General features: G+C 35.1%; 2 protein-coding genes across 3 annotated transcripts; both read right to left on the bottom strand.

Moving 5' to 3' along the window:
- Window positions 1-1,494: 1,494 nt before the first annotated feature.
- Window positions 1,495-13,328, bottom strand: LOC145212544 (cytochrome P450 10-like). Its single transcript, XM_080080705.1, has 10 exons — window positions 12,704-13,328; window positions 11,320-11,496; window positions 10,934-11,103; window positions 10,738-10,863; window positions 9,022-9,097; window positions 8,475-8,605; window positions 6,194-6,324; window positions 4,498-4,663; window positions 2,916-3,042; window positions 1,495-2,281 (listed from the first exon to the last, which is right to left on the bottom strand). Exons 1-10 carry the CDS (start codon window positions 12,768-12,770, stop codon window positions 1,959-1,961), a joined length of 1,494 nt encoding a protein of 497 aa, XP_079936831.1. The 5' UTR covers window positions 12,771-13,328; the 3' UTR covers window positions 1,495-1,958.
- Window positions 13,329-14,196: 868 nt separating this feature from the next.
- LOC145212542 (meiotic recombination protein REC114-like) lies at window positions 14,197-15,748 on the bottom strand. 2 transcript variants are annotated; one of them, XM_080080703.1, is made up of 5 exons: window positions 15,488-15,748; window positions 15,268-15,321; window positions 14,999-15,195; window positions 14,823-14,933; window positions 14,197-14,741 (listed from the first exon to the last, which is right to left on the bottom strand). In XM_080080703.1, the coding sequence occupies exons 1-5, from the start codon at window positions 15,612-15,614 to the stop codon at window positions 14,484-14,486; spliced, it is 747 nt and encodes a 248-aa protein (XP_079936829.1). In that variant the 5' UTR covers window positions 15,615-15,748; the 3' UTR covers window positions 14,197-14,483. The 2 variants fall into 2 exon arrangements, with proteins under 2 accessions (XP_079936829.1, XP_079936828.1); XM_080080702.1 differs by having other exon boundaries at window positions 14,198-14,741; window positions 15,449-15,747.
- Between the last annotated feature and the right edge of the window lie 5,672 nt (window positions 15,749-21,420).

Below are 21,420 nucleotides of genomic sequence, written 5' to 3'. Positions count from 1 at the left end.
TCATGTCATGTGTGTACTGTAATTTAACTTAATGATTTAGATACAGTAACGATCAGTTTTACGATCGGCGCTGGGATTACAGTGAAATTGCACCAACGCCTAAAGGCCCGTTTACACTATGCGTATCGCGCTCGCTCAAACCTGCGTAAGTTTGTTTGTTTCATTTTTTCTGTCTGGTTTCGCGCTTGACTGATTTCGGGCGCTCAAGTCTCGTACAAATGAGCGAGCGATCGCCTGCCGAGCGTTTTTCTGCGTATCAAGCTGCTTGAACCTGCGCCAACGGTTTGTGTTATCGCTGTGTACGGGTTTCTGTTTTGAAAAAGCTGGTTCAATTGCCAAAAATAAATGATGACACGCTATTTGCCTTCAATTTAAGTATTTATTACATGGTTATGATTGCATGTTATGTTTTATTGTGTTTAAATATTGTAATTAATTGCATTTAAAATGTACATTTACCCTAGCACAGCGGACTACATGTTATAGAAACATGAAAGTGAGATAAAATGTCACCAATCTATACAACAACATCCAGAACAGTCCTGTATGATTACCAAGATGCATAATCATGTTTACTAACAAAATATGATTTAATTTAGATTGATACAAAGCTTTTTCGATCTAAAATAGGTAACAATAAATTTATGTGGTAATTTATGGTCATCGACATTTGCTGTGAGCTGAAAAATACGTCTTGTATATTATATAGTAAGCTTAGGTACGCACCGATAATCGCAGTGTAAACGGAAGGGGTCGCAAGGTAAGGTTAGGCGCCGCTAAGCACAGTGTAAACGGGCCTTAACAGGCAACTCTGGGTTCTTCGCGACGAATAACAACCATTTTTTAACAGAACTTACCAAAGAATCCTTTACCCATCAACGTCTAACAGAAGTCTGCATCAAACTATAAACTAGGTTTTACATTGTGTTTATTGTCACTGTAATTGAAAAGTCTATTATTCAAGTGCTTTTTCTGCAAGTCCAAAATTGTTGATTTTAAATACCCCACTATTGAATGTACCGCATTTGCTCGATTATAAGCCGCGGCTTATATTGTTTTTTAGCTGCCGTTTGTGCGGCTTCTAATCGAGGGCGGCTTACATTTTAATTTTATACCGAAATTATTTCTACACTCCAACATTTTAACTTATTTGGGGTTCAAAACATGTATGCGTGTACATATTATACGTCGATATACGTTCTGTTGGGTACAGTTATCAACGTAAATAACATATATGGGCAAATTGTTAGACCATATAACAACAGAAAGATGTATTATGAAAATAGTATCAAAAATTACAGCGTGCAGCTTACAATCGAGGGCGGCTTACATTATTTTTTAACACCTCAACATGCGGCTTACAATACAAAGAAGTCTTGATCGACAAAACTTTTGTAAGTCTTTTAAGAGTATTTTCATCTGCAACAAGCTTCCCATTGCAAACAATTTGACAAAGATGGTTTTAAGCACTGCTTGCATTAACCGAAACTGAACTTGATGAATAAGTGCTAGCATGTTAATACGACTTCAAATCCAAAAGTAACAAACGTAAGTTTATGTACAAATGCTGCGTAGTTTGATTAGTCGAATTGGTTTGGGATGACTGATAATAGAATAAAAAGTATGAGTTTAAAGCTTTCTGTACAGATAGTAAAAAAGGTCTCCCTTAGGTTAAGTGTATGCAATAACGAGTAAAGTTTAAAAAAATGTGTAAAACTTTGAGTAAGTAACAAAAAATTGAATAGATTTGTAGGTAGTGCTGCATAGAATAGACATTTTGGAAATAAAACGTTGGTGAAGGACTAAAACAAATTCAGAAACGTTTAAATAGCGATTGGAATGATTGTGTATAAAATACTGTTCTAAATACTGTGAATTAATGTAAAAATAAGAAAACAGTAAATAAATAAAAATGAAATGTACAGATAAAGTTAACCATTGAACAAAGTGTATCGATCTTACTCATTCAAGGGTATAAAAGTAAATCTTGCCTTCTCGGATGGATAGCTCACAAGTCCCAATTTGGCTCTAATTGGTTTATAGTGGTACTCAATACGGTACTGACTTAATATGGCTGCAATAAGAGAATGGATTTCTTGGAGTGCAAACTTCCTACCAGGACATTTTCTGGCACCGGCCCCGAACGACCCTACAGTAGCAAATGCTGCCTTTTTTCTTTGTGCAGGATCAAGCCATCGTTCAGGTTTAAATAAATCTGGTTCGTGAAAGTATGCAGGGTCTTTGTTGTTGACAACATTTGCTGAGCTAATAACCAGTTGGTCTGTTGAAGTATAACAAAATGTTTTTGAAAGTGGCATTCCTAGATGTTTCCAGTTTATTTCTACTACTTGCTTCTTTATAAATAACTATACATGCCATTTGACACACAAGAATAAATATGTATTAGTTCTGTAATTTTAGTAAGGTCCCTATGTTTACCTAACATTTACAAAATAAATGTGTTTGTGGCAAAAACAAATAGGTCTACAGTGGAGCAGAGTGAAAGGACCAACTGTGCTTTATTGATATGAGTGAAAACAATACTGCAACAAACACAATTGCTGATTATAAAGATGAGCTATTTTGATCATCCAATTAAAATATTGCATATACCACCAAGAGTGAATGATTGTATCATATAAACTCACTGGTCTAACAGGGTATTCCACCTGAGTAAAACCCATAATTTCTAAAAGTTACTTTGCAGGCTGCACAAAAACTTTTGGAGGGCCGCACGTGGCCCTCAGGTTGCGGGTTTACACACCTGGTGTAAGGGCTTGTGATTTTTCCAAAAAATAATGCGATGCATTTAAACAGGGAACTCAAATGACTATTATACAAGGTACATCAAATTAGGTGTTCAGGCATCTTGAGATATTAAAGATGAGCTTTTTGAAAAAAAATCAAAGTTGTACCTGGGGGAACTTGATAGTTTGAAAGAACAATGCCATTCTTGAATTTTCGACTGTAGAAAGGTGCAAAAGGAAAAATACGTTGAGTTTCCCTGAGTACAGCATTTAGGTATGGCATTTCAGCAAGCACCTGCAAAGCATTCCACATTTCTTATTGGTGACAAACAAACAATAAATTCACGCTTTCGAGGTTTAAACACTGAGTTTGTTACCAATACATTGCCAGTTTGTTTACATTATATCGGGGCTTCCCAAACTTTATCGATTGTGGCCCCCTTTTTAATCTTGTATTTCTCGCGATCCTTCATGGTTAAAAAGATAAACAGTGTAAAATATGAGTTTATTATATTCATTGAAACGCTTTATTTAAGCGAAAATCAAGAGTCTATTACTTTACACGTAGGTAGTCTTCTGGAAACAAACCAAAAAAGCAAAAAAGTATTCACTGTGATCAGCTTACACTCTGGGTTTTAAGTGACAAGCCTCTTGTCCACAGAGGCAAAGTCTAAGTAAAACACAAGTTGTCCAACCCATTGTTACGCAATAAAGCCTATTGAGCCATTTTGCGTCGAAAATGATTTAGCAGGTGTAGGAAAATAACAAATAAATTGTCTGATTTTTAAAAACTGGAGAGATTAAACACGATTTTGATTCGCCAAATTGAATGCAAATTTCGAGTCCTAACATTTGAACATAATATCACAAGCTAAATTGCTTTTTTCATGTAAATTCGGTTGCTTATTTTTCATGTGAACTTTAAATATTTTCAATTTTCATACAACGTACATTATCACACTCAAATGTTAGAACCCAAAAGTTTTCTTTGATTTGGCCTATCAAATTCACGTTAAAACCCACAAGTTTGTAAAAATCATATTATTAATCATATTATTTTTGTATTAGTTTGGACACAAAATGGCATCCATTAGGCTCTATCACATAACAATGGGTTGGACTAATTGTGTTTTATATGTACTTTGCAAAAAGGCAAAGTAATATGACATCATAAGCTTAATCTACAGTTCAGTCAAGAACAATGCTTTGCGATATTGTACCAGTGTTTTGAATTAAACGGCTAAAACTTCAAAAAGTATAATCTGGAGTACTTTGTGTACAATTGGTATAGCTCTCTGCGACCCCTCAAGTTTTTACCCCAAGTTAGGGAAGCCCTGCTCTATATGCTATGTATCGATTTACTAAACTCGCCATTTGACCAACTAACACTATTGTTTTTGCAAGCAAAAACCAATGGGTCCCCAGACCAGACATGGGGCAATTCATATTGTATGTATTGTTTATTTTTACCCGCAATGGCCAAGCAACTGTGAGTCCAATTAGTAATCTCAATACGGTTTTACATACTAAACTACACATACAAAAATTTTCACAGTTTGGAGGCCTGTGAGTGAACTCCTGGGTTTTCGTGGGTCAAACTTTGGGAGATACAACTTTAATAACTAACAAACATGTGTGTAAAGTACCCTTTCTTCACCAAACACATCAATCGAACTAGCATTAGACAAAAAAAAATTATGGACAAAAACAGTATGTGTCCCCTTCAGAAAAGAGGCCATAACCAACAAACCTTTCCACTGTCAATACTAAAATCACCAATGTATTTTTTGATTTCTTGACGTAAAATATCCTGTTTTTCAGGGTGTATTGCAAGGAGATACAAAGGAAAAATTGAACTCATTGCTGTGGTTTCTATTCCACCAGATAGAAAGTCTACCATCACCATATCTTTTTCACTGCAAAAATAAGCAATATATTTGTCCCTTGGTACCATTTAATAGTATACAGAATTTTCATGACCTGAAAAACAAGGTAGTACAGTATTACAATATTGGGAATTATTAGTTGTTGTTCTATATTCCAAACTAGAAAGGTGGCTTAGCACATATTGTCCTAAGTTGTTTCTGCAAGCAGAAACTCATGGGTCCACACAAGTGCAAAGTTGTAAATAATGCATTTCAAGAGATAACTATGAGAAAGTTAGGTATTATAACGTCAAACCCAGTGATCGGGACTGTGCATCAATAAATATTGTAAATGGAGTACAAACTATTTAAATTCATTCCATTCATACATTTTTGAAGGTTTTTCTATTGTATGGTCTACCTGAAAAAAAGTGAAAAAGTAAGAAAATAGGTTAAAACACAACAATCAGCTGCCAATGGCGAATTGCACATGATTGTCGGTGGCTAGTGTGGTAAAAAAGTAAATGAGAGGGCTACAGGGTCGAACACAACAATCGACATCTATAAATAGCACACTCTACAAGCTCTTCAAATTTCATTCAATTCTGACATTGTACAAAAAAAAAATCACCTTTTTAAGGGGCTAGAGGGGTAAATAGTGGGGCTACAGGGTTAAACATAACAATTGACACATATAAATGGCAAATTGTACAAGTCATCCAAATTCCAGTCAATTCCGACACTTTTTATAAATTCGCCCATTAGAGGGGACTAGCGGGGTAAATGCTGGGGCAACAGGGTTAAAAATAACAATCAACAATTATAAATAGTACACTCCATAAACTGTCAAAATTTAATCCAATTCGGACATTATTTAAAAAATTCACCCTTTTTAGGGGGCTAGAGGGGTAAATATTGGGGGCTACAGGGTTAAACGCAACAATTGACACCTATAAATGACAAATTGTACAAGTTAACCAAAATTCTTTTAATTTTAACACGGTTAAAAAAACTTACCCATTTTAGGGGGTTGGTGGGGTAACTGATGGGGTTCAACACCCAAAAAGTATAAAATATGAACCCACAATGACCCAATATACAGTCATGTTAAATTTTATCCAAATCAGACAATGTTTAAAATTTAGAACGCTAGAGGTGTTATTAGCAACATTTGTTAACCCTTCTGACATCATAAGGCTGTTAATACCCCTCTAACTGGCATGTGCAAAAATGTCATCGAGTAATGCACCATCACAAGTACCACGTGTTCTGTTGCCTTTATTCTACTATTACACCATAGAAATCTTTCGTTTGTGGTGTGCAGCATCTTACAAAAACGTTTTACATTTTGGGGGCTAGCGGGGTAAATATTGGGGTTATCAATTTAAACGAAGCAGATGGAACATCTGCATAACTATATCTACTATCTGTGAAAGTTTCATCCAAATCCACCAAAGATTTCATGCCAAAAGTGCATGGACAAACTTCGGCAGAAAAAAGAAAAAAACAGAGTGAAATCAAGATGCGTCCCCTTCAGGGAAGAGGACCCATAACTTGAATAAAATAATCAAGTAAACATACTTGTCAGTGAGCAGGCTGCTGTTGAGAAAGGATTGGAGCTGATTTGTTTCCTTTCCATTACTGCTGTGCTGTACTGCTTGCCGATGAAGAGAAACCGCATTGTAAATTTCCTTTTGACAATTCTTTAAATCCTGTTTAAAGACGAGTGAAACTGAAACTAGAAAGGTGGCTTCCCTACATAATTCCAGTTTGCGTACCCCATTTATCCATTTACAATATACATTACTGATCTACACACACGATTGTTTTTGCAGGCAAAAACGAATGGGTCCCCACACATGTGTTTATGCGAAATAGTCATGGTAAAAAGGTTTTTAAATTATTCATTTGTAGATTCTTTTCTAGAAGGACAAATTAGTAGAAAGCATCAACCCAAACTTCAGAAGGTTTTGTCTACATCCTGTTTACATTATATTGTTATATGTTAACAAAAGTAGTAAAAGAACATAAAAAAATACTCCCAATCTGAGTATTAATCTATAGGTTTGACTGTGATATACCCATGCAAGGCCAGTTTTGAAACAGATTTTGAAACAACTTGTCCTAGAGGTTATTACAGACACTGACAAATTAGGAAGAAATTTTGCAACAAAGGTATTGATAACAAATTGTTTTTCAGTAGCCTACGGCTGTTTTGTCGGGGACTGACCGTTTAATGACATTTTGACATAGTTTTCAATAGTATGCAGTCCTTAGTGTTCAACAATAACGCCTTTCTAATTTATATTTAACTTACATATTGTTTCTTGAGTATATGTGTCAACAATGTTATGACAAAATCATTATAAACTGTGTTTTGCGATACCTACAAATTGACCTTCTGTCACCTCTTGTTGTACGGAGGCCAAGCTGACAATGATCATATCATTTTTTTATAACTTCTAAGATATAAACCTATTGAGGTAACCATTTTGCTGATTAAGCAAAAATTTTAAATACTAAACGAGTAACCCCCTGCAAACAATTGATTAAAATTTCAGGACATTAGGGCATGAATTTCCGACCTAAAGGGCTGGAAAAGCATAAGTCCAATATTTCGGTGTTCAAAGGGTGAAAAATGGGTGAATCCAATTAAAAGTAATTGGACACCAACCAACAAGAATGAAACTCCTAGATCATGTACTTTAGTCAGTACAGCCAATTTTTTTTCAAATGTTTTGGGGGCCTGTGGGCAAACCCCTGGGTCACTTGGGGTCAAACTTCAGGAGGATCAAACTTGGATGAAAAACATGTGTGTAAATATGAATAAATTTTAAGAATCTTTTTGACTCAAGTTTTCGGACAAAAACAATATGTATCCCCTTCCGGAAAGGGGACCTATAACAAGCAGATGAGGACCGAAATGAATGCACTTACAGTTTTTTTTTACAAAATGTTACTGTAGACGTTTATGGTGTAGACCAGGAGTTTCCCAAACCGGAATGGTCAATGTCACAAACTGGTCATGGGGTCTGTAGGGTCACTGAGGTGTTGTTAAATGTAAAAACATCCAATGCAATCGTGGAATGATGTTGTAGACAGCAATAAGTGCATGTATTGTGATAGAATAAGGTCTATTTCAGTCATTCTTTTTTGCTGTTTGTTGCAAATACTAAAATAATAGGGATTCAATTGTAGAGATTTGTACATTTTAATTAATATCCAATGCAAATTAGAACCATGTCTCTAGATCGGTGTGTGTATTTGTGATTTAGATATTTATTAATATGTATTTCCTAAAAACCTGTATATGTGTGGAATTGACATGGAAAGTATTTTGCCTAATAAGCGGTGAAAGTTTATTGACTATATTGACTTAAGGTTGCATTGCGCAATTAAAAGTTTGAATGGGTTGTGCTACGAACAGCTTGGGAACACCTGGTGTAGACAGCCCTTTTGGATTAGTGGTGACTAACTACAGACTAATGGCAGGATATATATCCAGGCCACCACACTATCCCACAGTATTTTATAATGACATGGTAACATTTTTTATAACATTCTGAAAAACTCATATTGTGTTAAGGGGGAATGTAACCAATCATCATTAGTTTTTTCTTTACTATTATTCTTTAAATAGTATGGTGAAGACAGTCTCTTGTTAATTGTGTTACACACAATCAGCTAAAACCTTAAAGATTAATTGGCATTGTATTTTCAACAGCAGACAACCAGGTATACAGATTTGAAAAAATACATCTAAATTGTGACAGTGCAATAAACACTTCTGAACCCTGTTTTAACTAAATAAGGAAAGTGAAATTATAGCATACTGCTAATTACAAACTCTTGTGATAAATACCTTGTATGTAAATGTTTCAAAAGTTTTCCAAAATTGAACACCAAACACTAGCTTGCAAAGGTTTTCAAAAAACAAATCCATTGCCTTAATTAATTCCAGTGATGTCTCATTCACTTCATCGTCAAACAAACCTGTTGAAATTAACGGATACAGACTTTGATTTTGGTTAATCAAACTACCAAAGCCCTATTTTCAAAGTTTAGACCATGGAAAATTCTCAAACAGAAAATGATTATTCTCATCTGTGGTGGGTACAGATGCACAATCCACAATATGTGTTAAACAGTTAAGCACATGCAAATGTGCAGAATAAAACACATGTTAAACAGATATTGATTACAGTGGAAGCAATGTTCTGCTCACTTAATTCATGTTCCCAAAATTAAAAATGTGTTTGACTGTTAAGCTTTTTAATAAACTGTCTGATGCTCTCGCTTAGAATTATCCACTTTCTGATTGAGCAATGTCTGATTCATAATTTTGAAGCAGTTTAACAAACTATGCAATTAACTTGAATTGACTTATGCCTAAAATAATATGTTTTTACCAAGTCTTGTGTCTAGGCTGAATACACCTGCTGCTTCCAAAGACCAATATTTTAGGGCATTTTCAAAATCAGGCACCTAAAATACAAACATGTTAATGTACCAGCAAACTATTAGAAAGGTAGCTTTCCTATATATTTCCATTTTGTATATTATACGATTTACTATCAGTATCATTAGCCCGACTATCATGATTGTTTTTGTGAGCAAAATGAATGGTACCCCATGTGTTTTTGCGAATTGTTTTCAGTAAAAATAGTGCAATTAGCTTTAGACTCTTTAGGACAAATAAGTAGTAAGCATTAACCTAAACCTTAAAAGGTTTCGTCTAAATTAAAGTGAGATATTTATAAATATTGAAAACTACTTGAGATTTTAAAACGATCTTGGAAAACATCAGGGCTCTTCAACCTGAGTTACATGGAACCTGAGGGTTCCATGTAACGCTGACAGGTGTTCCGCGAACCCAAAGTTTGTTGTAGCAATTCAAAACATCAACGTTGCCTACTTGTATTTCATGTAATAAATTTATTTTATGGGTTTACGCAAATTTTAACAAAATACCTAAAGGATTTCATGCGACTAAAAAGGTTGAAGAGCACTGTCCTAGATGTTTTGAATAGCGAAATTATACGACTGACATAAATTCTTTTTACAATTTGCTTGAGCACTTCAAAGGCAAAATGATGCTTTTCAACATTACAAAAGATAGGAGCTTTTCAAATTGAAAAGTACAAATGTGAAAAGACTTGCACTTGGAGTGCTTGCAATAAAAACAGTTCATTACCTGTCATTTAGAAATCAAGGAGAAAGTTATGAAAATTTTCCCCTAAATTATAACTCCATGATGCATTTTAGTTGTAAAGTCAATCACAAACTTTTATAGTATGGTTTAAGTTTAAGTGTGCGTGTTGTGAAATTAGAGAAAAATAATTTGGTGCTGTAAAATGTTTCACAACAGCAAAAAACAAATGGCGTTTGAATGGGAGATCACAATGAGTAATTGTAATCTTCCACTTCAAAATAATCTTCTATGTCATGGTTCGCAAACATAGGCGCCGAGTTTTACAAAATGCAACCTGTGGCGGACCTAAAATATGATGTCACTTATGCTTGCAACAAGAACTTAAACTCATAGCCCAACAAAGTTCCCATAGAATACAACGTTCGTCAAAATCAGAAGAAAAACGATATGTTTGGAATAATATTTAGTTGGCAATTACAACACGTTGCTGTGGCGTTTATCATAGGTTTAACAACCTTATAAAATATTTTGTCAAATTGTTGCTGCTTCACATCACCTTAGATAACAACAATGACCCAACATTCACTGACAGACAATTGTGTTTTTGAGGTCATAAACAAGGCACTAACCAAAATTTTCTTCAGATTTTACATATTTCGTACGCTACCGCTCACAACTAACCTAAATTTCAACGCAGGCCGCCACCGTGCTTTTTAAACCCAAGGTGGCGGCGCCAACCCGTCACCGCCTATGTTTGCAAAGAAGGGGTGCACCTCTAAGCTTTACAAGACACAACTGAACTGTCACATTTAAAAGTTATCTAAAACGAACATACATAAAGTGGTTCGCCTTTAAAAAAAAGGATTTAACATGAAGAAACTTGTGGTGCTTCAAAAATATGAGGGTGAAAACAATGTGTGCAACATCACTGCAGAGGAGCAAAAGTGTGCAATCAAAAAACTTCATCCAGTACCTCATTATTGGAATCCAAATTTTTGGCAATGTACTCCATAAAGTCCCGAGAAACCTTTAAATGCTTTTCTCCATATGACCACACTGATCGATTTCGTAGAAAATGGTTGTTCACTACACTTCTCACCTGCAAAACAATAAATCACCCTGTACATTCCCTTCATTACAAATATGACACAGATACAAAGGTCTCCTACTTTGTACCACTCTTCACCACTGGCCTCAGAAATGCCTTTGTACAATTTTAATTCTTTTCTAATACTTTCCAGTGGCCCAAGTTGGGGACGGACAGGATATTTACCATCACAGCGTAACATAGCCTCTGTGTCAGCAGGTGAACAACAAGACACAGTTACATCGGCAATTCCTAAAAAATAAATTTACAACATACAGTTCCTGTTCTATGAAATAAACATCTGTTTATATTTTTGTTTGGTTCTAGCTGGCAATTTATTGCATAACAAAGCGCTGTAAAATTCTTTGAACAATTTTGTACACATCCAAGTGTGAAAGTTATTTTATCTATTGCCCACAAAACGTCTGATGCATAATAAATCATAGCTATCATTAAAAAAACAAATACCAGGTAAAATGTTCTCCTTGTATACTGGTCCAAGTTCCTGGTGTCTTTTGGACATGTGCTCTACCATGTTAAAATCTTTTCTTAACAGTTTTAGGAGGGTCTTCACTTGAGCAGAGGTGCTTGGGGTGGGAATTGAATTAAATGGTTGTGGTGCCACTTTCTTGATGGTGGGTATTTCTGTTGTACAATGACATGCATATTCAAATATACTGACTGTTACATCAATGGCACATATGTCATTTGTAAACAAAAACTAGGGTTGGCAAGCCGGTCAATTGACCGGTCAAATACGGTCAATTGACCGGTCAATTGACAGCACTTTATTTAACCGGTCAAATACTATTTTTAATTTCAAAATAAAATGTGGTAAATTTTCTTGGACTTGCTTTTTGGTTGTTGAAAAGGGTAATTTATTTCTAATAACCCTCAGGTAGAACAGTTTAGGGCATACTCTTGTATTAATAAGTGATTTTTAAGCTAATGTAGATGTGTTTTGTTCATTTGAAAAAAATCCCATAACAATTAGGATATACTTTTCATTTGAAATTAAGATCTGATTTACGTTATGGCAAACTTTGCAAGGTTTCCAATGCAATTAAAAAACATGGATCACTTCTAGCACCGTTTTATCTTAATAAATTTGAGTGTGATAGGTCCATGAGGGGAAGTTAGTTTATTGGTATTTACTTAGGCATTTTGCAAATGTTGCACATTTTTACTGACAGATAAAAAATCTAAGTAATTTAAACCATCTGTGTAAACTTGTAGGCCCACAGTCCTTTTTTCTATAGTTGATCCAAAAATTGTTTGTAGCTATATATTTAGCTTATAATTGCCCAGAATAGATTTTTGTAGATAAGTTACTGTTCAGTACTTATTGGGATAAAGTACGTACATATCAAGCTTTTGTATATTCCTTTTTTGTCATGAATGGACAACAGCTTAACAGCATAAATTACGATTTTAAGCAGGATAAGCGAGTTTTGCAGTTAAATCTCAGTCAAAATTAGACTTTAATCTGATGTATATAGAATATTATGAGAATCCAGTTCACAAATGTGATTACTGAATGAAAATTACAGACACACAGGTGGGGCCATTGATGAAATGAAGCATGCAATGCAGTCGGAAAAGTCTGTAATATAATATGAACTGAACATTTCCTATTTCACAAACAAATTTACATGAGTTGAAACCTTCATTTCCATTACTTATGGTTTAGAAGAAGATTAAACTTCCAATTTTTAACTAAAATTGCAATTTAATAATGGGAATAGTATTTGACCGATATTTGACCTATTTGACAAGTATTTGACCGGTCAATTGACCAGATTTTATTTGACCGGTCAAATGCCCAACCCTAACAAAAACAATGTTTACTTACGGGCAGCATATGTTCTGCACCACTGTGGCATTCGCAATTGATGCACTGGACCCCGTATCCTAAACATTTTGCATTTAATCTTAATTTCTGTCTGTTAAAAACTAAAATAATGGCTATTAATACTACAGGACCCTCATTGCAATGACTTTTTTTTGCTTTAGATCTCATATTTTTATGGCATGAGTGCTTGGGCACGCAAAAAACTAATTGTGACATGTCCCTGCTTTTATAAACGATTTAAACAACTTGATTGAAACTTGGTGTAGTTCAGACATTGATGAACAGTTTGATCTGATTTGTAAACAAACATCTTAAACCTGAAGGTTAACTTTGTAGTCATGGGCATGGCGTATGACCACTAAAAATACACTGGCCCTAATGAGCAACCGTAATTTTAAACATAAGTATGAACTGCGTAAAACACTTCTGTCCAGCCACAAGTCCCACAACACTTTGCAGCATGGACATGAACCTCGCAATACGATCCGTTAGTGCAGTGGTTCCCAACCTTTTTGTAGTCGCGGACCCCTTTTACAAATTTTATGGGTCTGCGGATCCCCAACATAATTTTCTGTAGGTCTTTCTATGTTTTTCATTTCTTGCATATGTTTTTGTACTTTTGATGGCCACATTTAAATCAACCTTTAGTACTGTAGCAGTCAATGCAACCAAGAAATAAATTTTCTAGTGAACAAAGCACTATAAAGTCTATTATTCATGTTTGTTGTGATGTCACAATGGAGGTAACAATCACAAAAAATATATTTTTCCTGATCTGAAGGTTTGATAAATAGTTTGAATTTGTATGCAGGATTGCAAAAACGATTTTGAAACCTAAAAATATCGTACTGTTGGTTAATGGTACTAAATGCGTTTGTCTCCACGGACCTCTGAAACCATCTCACAGACCCCTTGGGGGTCCGCGAACCCAAGGTTGGGAACCACTGCGTTAGTGCAAAACTGCAAATTCAGCTTAACTTACTTAGGCATAACATTACGTACCAAAAAAAGATCACGTGATCTGCAAAAACAAAACTGGGAGATACCCTAACCTAATGTTTTAATTTATTCTGTTTTTTTGTTGTTGTTGCATATTTAAACTGGAATGGGAGTTAAATACCCATCTAGTTGTTTATTGTTAATGGATTAAGTGCTTAATGCGATTTTTATAGCATTTACAATGTGGTTGAGTGGAGGAGTAATGGAAATAAAATCATGTGCTGATTTGTTACCAAATCTTCACAAAAGTTTGCACCATTAGGTAATTTTGTTGAAGATCATGTTGTGTGTGTACGGTAATTTAACTTAATGATTTGGATACAGGAACGAATAATTTTATCATCGGCGCTGGGATTACAGTGAAATTGCTGCAACGCCTAACAGGCAACTTTTACCGGATTTTATGGGTTCCACACGACGAATAAGAATCATTTTTTAACAGAACTTATCAAAGACTCCTTTAGCCATCCACGTCTAACAGAAGCCTACATCAAACTGCAAACTAGGTGTTACATTATGTTTATTGTCATTGTGATTTAGAAGTCTACTATTCAAGTGCAATATTTCTGCAAGTCCGAAATTGTTGATTTTAAATACCCCACTGTTTAATGTAACCTTATTGCCAATCATTGCAAATGTAATTGTTTCATAGTGTTTTGTTGAGCCGTTATAATTTCCTTATGATCCTCAAAAGACAATATAATTAAGATTATTTAACTTGCCATGACAACAAAACAGTTCACACCACGATTTCCGTTCTATCGTATCACTATATAACGTGTCATTTAGTTTCCTTCACATTCGCCTTTGTGATGTTCTCTAAGATTTCTTCTACCTGTCCAACAAACGTTGGGAACGAGGGGTCGGTAAAGCAGAGCATTACCATCTGCTCAAGACCTGCGATTCCATCATCCTCAGTTTGACCCATGTGCAATTGTCTGTAGATCAAGGGCAACTCGTCGGTTTTGTCGTTCATGATTGTTTCTACTAAATTTGAAAGATTTGGTTCTTTATGTTGAGTTTGTGAAGTAGGAATAGCCTAAATAAAACGATACGCATAAGCACAGGGCAAAAAAACTAATGTGTAATAAAACACACAGTATGGTGATGCAGTACTAACTTTTTCAGTACTCTGGCACTCTGGACCTGCATAACGGACTTCCACGTATTTTGATAGGGCAGCAGCACACTCTTTGCACCTATCGATTTCACCACATTGCGAAACGCCGAACTGAAAAAATGTTTATGGTGTACTTTGTAAGCTATATACGTCAACCAAGTTGTTGTTAAACTTACCTGCACACGGAACATACGAGACTCGTTTTTAACCTTGTAAAGAAACAGTATGGTGTTCTTTTTTTGCAACACTTTACATGCACGTGGCTTGATAGCAGCGTTCAGCAGAAAAATGCTTTCCAGCACTATATTATTGTCAGTTATCATCAAATGCCCCCCTGGCTTCAATGACATCAGTAACTTGGATTTTCCACTAACTTTTGCGAAATATTCGGTTATTAGTAAAGTTAAAAACTGTAAAAAAAAAACTAAATTTCAAATATACCAACCTTTGTGAGCCACCCATTCCCCTTTGCTTCTAGTACTGGGTCCTGTATTGGGCACTGCGCAAAGATAGAAAATAACTGCATAATTACGGTCCTTTTCAAAATAGGCTCATTATATTACGGTAGCCTACTAAACCTTTAGCCATGCTTAACCACCTAAGATGAAACACAAACTGACACAAACCTTTCAAATTCGAATTTGGCATAAAACGACTGTACGCACATATGTCCCAGCTTTTTCCAGAAAACCCGCTGGGGTTACTGCAATCCATCAGGACACAGCCGAAGTTGACTACCAAATGACTTAATTTGCAATGTGGTACTAAAATGCCCTTATACACAGTTAACATACGTTTAAGCTAATTGTGAGTTGGAAACAACGTTAAGTGCCCGCTCTATCATCTTCTCACTCTCGGAGAATAATGCGTTATTGTTTTCTTTCAAGAGTCACAATGTACAAATTGTTTAAAACCCAGCACCAGAAAAGCAACGAAGCTTGACCATAGATAACTTAATTCACCAGATGCGCAACTCGTCTGCCGACTAAATATTAAAAAAAATCTCTCGGGTGAATTACTACATAGAACAAGATGTAACTTTTAATGTGTAGTTATGTTTGGTTGATGTATTTTTTAAACATTTTTATTTTAACAAATCTAATTTAATTACCACGAACGCGAATATATTGGTTTTACCAAAGAGATTATAAACCATGAGATGAAACTCGGGCTTGTCACGTGACTATTTGCATTGTTAAGCTGAATTTAGTTTCGTACGCCGTTCCGCTTCAGTGCATAGAAGTTTTGCACGTTTTTCGCTGAAATTGTATGTACTTGATAGCAGACTGCAAGTTAATAATAAATGCAATAATCGGTCGTCAGGCGTTAGGATTTAATTGCTGGCCAAAGAATGATGTTATATTTGTCTTATAGTTGTAGAATTTTTATAAAATCTTTAAAAACTGCGATATAAGATGGCTATATAATGTGAAACGAGAGACATAGTTTCACTGGGTCACTGGGTTGTTTTTCTACAATAAAGCATCTCAGGTATTATGACAAAGTTTTTCAGTTGAGACATTTATATAGAGTGGTTTATTACGCATATAAAGTGACAAGAATGTGGCAAAATTCACATGTGGTAGTTTCAAATTAGAGAAAATGAAGTTACCTTGCAATGCAATTTGTACATTTTTTAACATCCTTTAGTGTGGCTTGTTTCACAAGATATTTAACAGAAAGATGGATTTACCACATGTTCAGTACGGACAAAGCCATGCACTTTGCCACTGTAGAACTTGTTTTGTTTTTTATTATTATTTTTATAACCAACAAATATATAGTTTGTCAGGCATGTAAGAATAAGAGGGGTTATATTTTTAAGACTTATAAACATTCCATTAACAAACAGTTTTGATTATGAAAACAAAAAAATATGACAAGAGTGCATGATAACTGGTTGTTTTTTTATTCAGCATCTTGTATCAAATTTATACTATGGTAATACTGTGTTATTTTTTATTATTTTACAGATACTTCTGTCTTCTGTTGTTGTCAAATCAGATCTAAATATGAACAGTTGGAACATTGTGTGAAGCCTGTCACACAAATGAAATTAAAAGCCATGAACTGTATGATACATACAACATAAGCAAGGCATGTTTAAAATGTTTCATGTAAAACAGAACACTGAACTTTTTAGCAGTTTGCACTCATTTCCACACAGAATATCAAGCTTTCACTCAGTGGCTGACTCATGTTGGTAGTGTAAAAACTGTGCTTCATGGACTAAGTGCCTCATGGTGATATCCCTGGCATGCAACTTCTCAATATGGCTGTCTTTTCCTCTAAACTGGCACTCACTCCAAGTTCAGAATAAACAACAAACAAACACTTGTTGAACCTGGTCAACTTTTAAGTACAAATTAACTTTGACGTACTGTTATACTCCTTTAAGGCTGTTAAAGAGCCTGAACGCTTTTAAAATGCAAGTTTGAATCACTTTCTTTTGTGCTGGTTGTTGCCTAAAACTTTCTTAACATTGTTTACTGTTAATGGGTTTCCATTCTTTGGGTTTTGTTGCTGTCTTCCAAGAAATAAAGCAAAAAACATAAACAATTAAATGGTTAAAAAAACAAATACAAACTTCAGTGTCTGACAGCTGTGAGATTCACGAATCCACTCTTTTTTGAGCAGCTTTAAATCTGTTGGTCCAGCCTATATGTATGTACAATATTTTTTGTTTAGAAACTGAGATATTTTTTTATCTTTTGCAAGTAACATTAAATAGGCCTATTTGACATAATGTGGCATACAACAGAGTTTAGACACGTTTAATGTAAAATTAAAGTAATTGAACTTTTTCGCCCTGTTAGAGCTCATCAGACTGCCTGGCAGGCAATGAAAGTTCAAGAATGGTGCAGAATTGCAGAAAGATTATGAAAATTATTTATGAAAGTCATTTTGCACGAAAGTTATATTTTTCCACGAAATTTTGCTTTTTTTCGAAAAAACCTTAAGCATGTAAACACAAAACTTAAGCAAAGACCTAATTCGCTTTATGTTCACAAAGCATTTTTTTCATAGTTTCGTAATATGGATTGAGTCTTTTTGCTTTGTTGTATGCAAGCGTGTATGCACTGAAATAAGCAGTGGCTGTCTAAGTGAAATCAAGGTTTTTCGCCACCTCGTCCGTAAAAAAGTGCGAATAAACGAAACTAAACTACATTTAGTACCACCATACAGCCATGGGCAATTTTTTTCTGCCTCTCGCACTAAATTCGAAACATGCGATGATAATTACAAACACATATGGCTCGTTTTGCGCACTTAACTATAGCAAACTACAAACAAAATGTTGAACAAACTTCTATGCACTGAACCGTGACGCAGGACGAAGGAAAACCCAAAAAAATCCATTGTTACGTCAGAGGTTCCACTCATGTTTTCTATACTCTTTGGTTTTGCCTTCCTTCAGACGTTGCACGCTCGAATGAACAAGTACACATTTCGTGTGCATTGGTAAGAACATACACATATTTTGTCGTCTTGTCGATAGTTTTTTGAGCTGCGACGTTTAGTTTGATCAAAATGTTTTAGTTTTTGGAATTTTCTTAATAATATCATAAAAAAATGGCAATTAACCTTATTTATGTAGCAAGTTTGGACTTTGAATTCGCTGAATTGGACAATTTGCATTATGTGTACCACCTTGCTGCATATATGGGTTGCCATTATGGTGTCTGCATTTCTGGCCCCGTAGTCAATAAATACAACTAAGTGGCCTTCCTAGAATACCAATTTTCTTGACTACATGAAAATAATAAATTAAAAAAAAACATGTAAAAGTGCATAAATTCCTGCTGTTAACTAACTTTGCATCCACAGAGCATTGACTGCCAATTGGTTGATACCGCATGCACCAGAGCCAATATTTTTAACAATCTACCATACAGTGTTTTTTAGGATTGTGTGATGATATGTCAGTTCAAAAAATTATGTGTAAAATTGCAACTTATACCTGTACTACTGTAAAGTACGTGATGATGGCAATATAAGAACACCACTGGTTCTGAGATGATTATATGCTGCCGAAGCTCTAGCAAACAACTCAATTGCCCAATGAACCACATCAGGGTGGTACCTTCTCCGATTAATGGTCTTTGAAGCATTTTTACATTGCATTTTAAAAAAAATGAGGCTTGCCACTCATTAGTGAGTGTTTTTGACTTTCAACCAAATCCTGCAGATGGGAAATGACACATTACTGTTCCAAAATTAAATGAGAAACATTTGAATCTGCATACCAAGATATCCTAATGAATTCGGTCATCCGCTGTTACCAATTCTTCTTCACTAGTTGCAATGGATTTCATTTGCTGCACTCTGTTGCGTTCCATTTTTTTGCCATACTTTGCACCCATTTTACTCCTTACCGGCCCTTTTTCTGTTACGGTGTTTGAATATTACGTGATCTAGTTTTAAATGTGTTGCCATATCTACTGGCTACATTGCAGTGAGGTGAGCGAATTATGGTTGTGCCTGTCAGGGCGTTCCATGCTTCTATGACATGTTTGTTAATATTCTTGTTTTTTCCTGCTTACTCCCGTACAAAGTTTAAAGTTATCCAACTCCCCTGTAATGATGCAAAAAAACAATAAAAGCCTAATGGTAAAGACTATCTTGTTTTAAAAGCAGGTGTTATACTTAAAAATGCATTTAAAGTTGATTTCCTCAATGGAGTAATACCCAAGGATAGTGGTTTAACTCAGCATCCATAAAATGGAGCCCATTTAACCTCAACATTGCTTGAGATGCAAAGTCTACCACAAAAATTATAAAATACAGAAACCCAGATTAATTCATAATAAACATAACTGTACCTTATGTATGCTTTAACAATTTTATTTTTATATTGTTCTACCAAAAGGTATTTGCCTTTTCTATAAAATGACCACTTTTCTAAATGTTGTACAACTTGTTGTTTAAAATGAATTGTTAACTTAAGAAGTGTGTACTAACTTTCAGCTGAGGACCAAATTGTTTAAAGGCTTTCTCAGCACTTTTAACGCTGTGGTGTTTAACTTATGAAAGAACCTTTCTGTCAAATGGTGCTTTTCTGCTTGTCTTGGCCACAACAAATGATTTTAGCTGTAATAAACATTTATATGTAAATGTTGTACAACTTGTTGTTTAAAATGAATTGTTAACTTAAGAAGTGTGTACTAACTTTCAGCTGAGGACCTAATTGTTTAAAAGCTTTCTCAACACTTTTAACGCTGTGGTGTTTAACTTATGAAAAGTGAATTAAGTTATCTATGGCTTGACGACACGTCATCGTTGGAGCTGAATAATCCCCACTCGGCTAAAGGTTGACCTGGGCCAAAGTATATGTAAAAGTAAAACACAAGTTGTCCAACCCATTGTTACGCGAGAGGGCCTGATGGACGCCATTTGGTGTCCAAATTAATACAGCAGGTATAGGGAAAAACACATAAATTGTTTGATTTTTACAAAATGGTGGGCTTTAACGCGAATTTGATAGGCCAAATCGAATAAAATATTTGGGTTCTAACATTTGAGTGTAATAATGCACGCTGAATACAAATATTTAAAGTTCACATGAAAAATAAGCGGCCATTTAGGTTTCTTCTACAATTCAGATCAAAAACAACTTATTTTTTTCCAGCAATTCAAGTGAAAATATTTAAGCAGCTTACTCTTAAATCAGTGTTTCTCAACCTTTCGTGGTCCGTGGCGACCTAAAAGTAACTTTAGGGCCTCGTGGCCCCCTTACAAATGTAAATGGCAAACTCGTGTTGTAATTTGGTTCTAATTATCGTGAAAACCTAACTTAGACAAATAGTATGTGAAATAGTCTATTAAATTAAATAAAGATATTAGTATGAATAAAGTTATTTGCCACACACACTTAGTTATGAGCATTAAAAAAGAAAATGGCTTTTAGTGGATGTTTCTGGTGATCCTACACCCGTGGCCCGAAACACAGCTCAAATGTTGTTCACAGACTTCTTTGGCAATCAGCCAATTCGTCATTGCGAAAGTTGCACATAGTGCTTCCGTTGCGGGTGACGTCACAGGAAAATTCCCTGATTGGAGCCAATATGACTGAAAAGGTTAATTGCTCACAATATAGTTTTGGTGAGTGAAAAATTGATAATAGTTTAGTTACATCATTTGTGATTTGAAGAGGATTAAAAAGGCAAAATGCTGCGACTTATCGGTTATGCACACTTTCAATAGTGAATCTTTGACGCTATTGTAGAAAATGTAAATGCTTGTCAAATGGTTTGAAGTGTCAAGTTCGGCTGTTATAAAATCAATTCGGTATGATCCGCGCAAAGCGCCATTTTTCTGGAGTGGAAAAGCTTTAATTAAACCCAACATTTTATCTAGTAAACAAAAATTCCTTTACTGACGTAAAACAAGTGCATACATGTAAATGAAGAAGTTGTTTTCGATCGCTCCTGCAAAATGACGTCATCTAATCAGCAATTTCCTGAAATACATTACCCAGGATTCCGGTGCTTGCTGAAACGACTTAAAGAGGCCATACTTGCATTGCTAAATCAGACGTTGCTGGTGCCAGGAACAATGAAGTGGTTGATGGTTTCCATTGTTTTTGCTGCGCTGTTTT

Source organism: Phallusia mammillata, chromosome 2 (genome assembly GCF_965637545.1).
Source record: "Phallusia mammillata chromosome 2, kaPhaMamm4.hap1.1, whole genome shotgun sequence".
NCBI classification, from domain to species: Eukaryota; Metazoa; Chordata; class Ascidiacea; order Phlebobranchia; family Ascidiidae; genus Phallusia; species Phallusia mammillata.
This window is presented reverse-complemented; position numbering and strand designations above follow the sequence as displayed.

Coding starts and splice junctions, on each gene's coding strand:
- LOC145212544 (XM_080080705.1), bottom strand. CDS start 12,770: ATGTTTAGGATACGGGGTCCAGTGCATCAATTGCGAATGCCACAGTGG. Junction 6,325..8,474: donor TTGAAACATTTACATACAAG/GTATTTATCACA, acceptor GTCTTTAAACAG/GATTTAAAGAATTGTCAAAA. Junction 3,043..4,497: donor TTAGTATTGACAGTGGAAAG/GTTTGTTGGTTA, acceptor AATGCTTTGCAG/GTGCTTGCTGAAATGCCATA.
- LOC145212542 (XM_080080702.1), bottom strand. CDS start 15,614: ATGTTAACTGTGTATAAGGGCATTTTAGTACCACATTGCAAATTAAGT. Junction 15,322..15,448: donor GCCAAATTCGAATTTGAAAG/GTTTGTGTCAGT, acceptor ATCTTTGCGCAG/TGCCCAATACAGGACCCAGT. Junction 14,934..14,998: donor CTCGTATGTTCCGTGTGCAG/GTAAGTTTAACA, acceptor ACATTTTTTCAG/TTCGGCGTTTCGCAATGTGG.